Here is a 1,636-nt window from a genome sequence, read left to right as displayed (position 1 = left end):
GCAGGTTTGTTTATTTATTTATTTATTTATTTATTTATTTATCTCTATCTTTTTCTCTATCTTTTGGTGTGTCTATTGATGTATCTCTTTCTCTTTTTGTCTCCTTTTTTATCTCTATATCTGCCAGCAGTAATACAAAGAGGAATAACAGCAGTTATTGTTCCTCTTCTCTCTCTTATGCAGGTTTGTCTCTCTCTTATTTATTTATTTATTTATTTATTTATATTATTTTATATTTTATTCTCTATCTTTTTCTCTATCTTTTGGTGTATCTATTGATGTATCTGTCTCTTTTTTGTCTCCTTTTCTGTCTCCTTTTTTATCTTTATATCTGCCAGCAGTAATACAAAAAGGAATAACAGCAGTTATTGTTCCTCTTCTTTCTCTCATGCAGGTTTGTTTATTTATTTATTTATTTATTTATTTATTTATCTCTATCTTTTTCTCTATCTTTTGGTGTATCTATTGATGTATCTCTTTCTCTTTTTTTGTCTCCTTTTCTGTCTCCTTTTTTATCTCTATATCTGCCAGCAGTAATACAAAAAGGAATAACAGCAGTTATTGTTTCTCTTCTCTCTTTCTCTCTCTCTCCTTTTTATTTTTTTGTTTGTTTATTTATTTATCTTACATTATTTTTATTATTTATTTATCTCTATCTTTTTCTCTATCTTTTGGTGTATCTATTGATGTATCTCTTTCTCTGTCTCTTTATTTTTGTCTCCTTTTCTGTCTCCTGTTTTTATATCTTATAAACAAAATACACCAGTTATTCTTTCTCATCTCTGCTGCTGCTGCTGTTGCTGCTGCTGCTGCTGCTGCTACTGCTGCTGCTGCTGCTGCCGCTGCTGCTGCTGCTGCTGCCGCTGCTGCTGCTGCTGCTGCTGCTGCTGCTGTTGCTGTTACTGCTGCTCCTCTCGCTCCTGCTCCCGCTCCTCTTCCCCCTCCTCCTCCTCCTCCCGCTGCTGCTGCTGCCGCTGCTGCTGCTGCTGCTGCTGCTGCTGCTGCTGCTGCTGCTGCTGCTGCTGCTGCTGCTGCTGCTGTTTAGGACCAAATGGATCAGCTGCATGCGTTGGGTATAAGTTGTGGGGCTTTTACTTCTACGCAAAGCTGGGAGGAGCAGCGGCAACTTTATGATGAATTGTGAGGCCCTTTTTGTCTCCTTTTTGTCTCCTTTTTGTCTCCTTTTTGTCTCCTTTTTGTTTCTTTTTTGTCTCCTTTTTGTCTCCTTTTTGTCTCCTTGCTGTCACGTTTTTGTTGTGTTTTTTTCCCTCCTTTTTGTCTCCTTTTGCCCTCTTTTTTGTGTTTTTTTTGTATCGTTTTTGTGTTTTTTTGGTCTCCCTTTGTCTCCTTTTTGTCTCCTTTTGCCTCCTTTTGTCTCCTTTTGTCTCTTTTCTTTCTTCTTTTGTCTCCCTTTTGTCTCCTTTTTGTGCCTTCTTTTTATCTCTTTTTTGTTTTCTTTTGTCTTTGTTTTTGTCTCCTTGCTGCCTCCTTTTTGCTGTGCTTTTGTCTCTTCATTTTGTCTCTTCTTTTTGTCTCCTTGTTTGTCTCCTTTCTGTCTCCTTCTTGTATCCTTTCTGTCTCCCTTTTGTCTCTTCTTTTTGTCTCTCCTTCCTGTCTCCTTTTGTCTCCTTTTGTC

General features: G+C 37.5%; 1 protein-coding gene across 1 annotated transcript; it reads right to left on the bottom strand.

The window, feature by feature from the left end:
• Positions 1-766: 766 nt before the first annotated feature.
• On the bottom strand, positions 767-1,066 carry EMH_0087230 (uncharacterized protein; the record flags this gene model as incomplete). Its single annotated transcript, XM_013494611.1, has 1 exon — positions 767-1,066. One exon carries the CDS (start codon positions 1,064-1,066, stop codon positions 767-769), a length of 300 nt encoding a protein of 99 aa, XP_013350065.1.
• Positions 1,067-1,636: the final 570 nt, after the last annotated feature.

The sequence above is a fragment of the Eimeria mitis genome, genomic scaffold (assembly GCF_000499745.2).
Source record: "Eimeria mitis Houghton genomic scaffold, Emh_scaff122, whole genome shotgun sequence".
Taxonomy (NCBI): domain Eukaryota; phylum Apicomplexa; class Conoidasida; order Eucoccidiorida; family Eimeriidae; genus Eimeria; species Eimeria mitis.
This window is presented reverse-complemented; position numbering and strand designations above follow the sequence as displayed.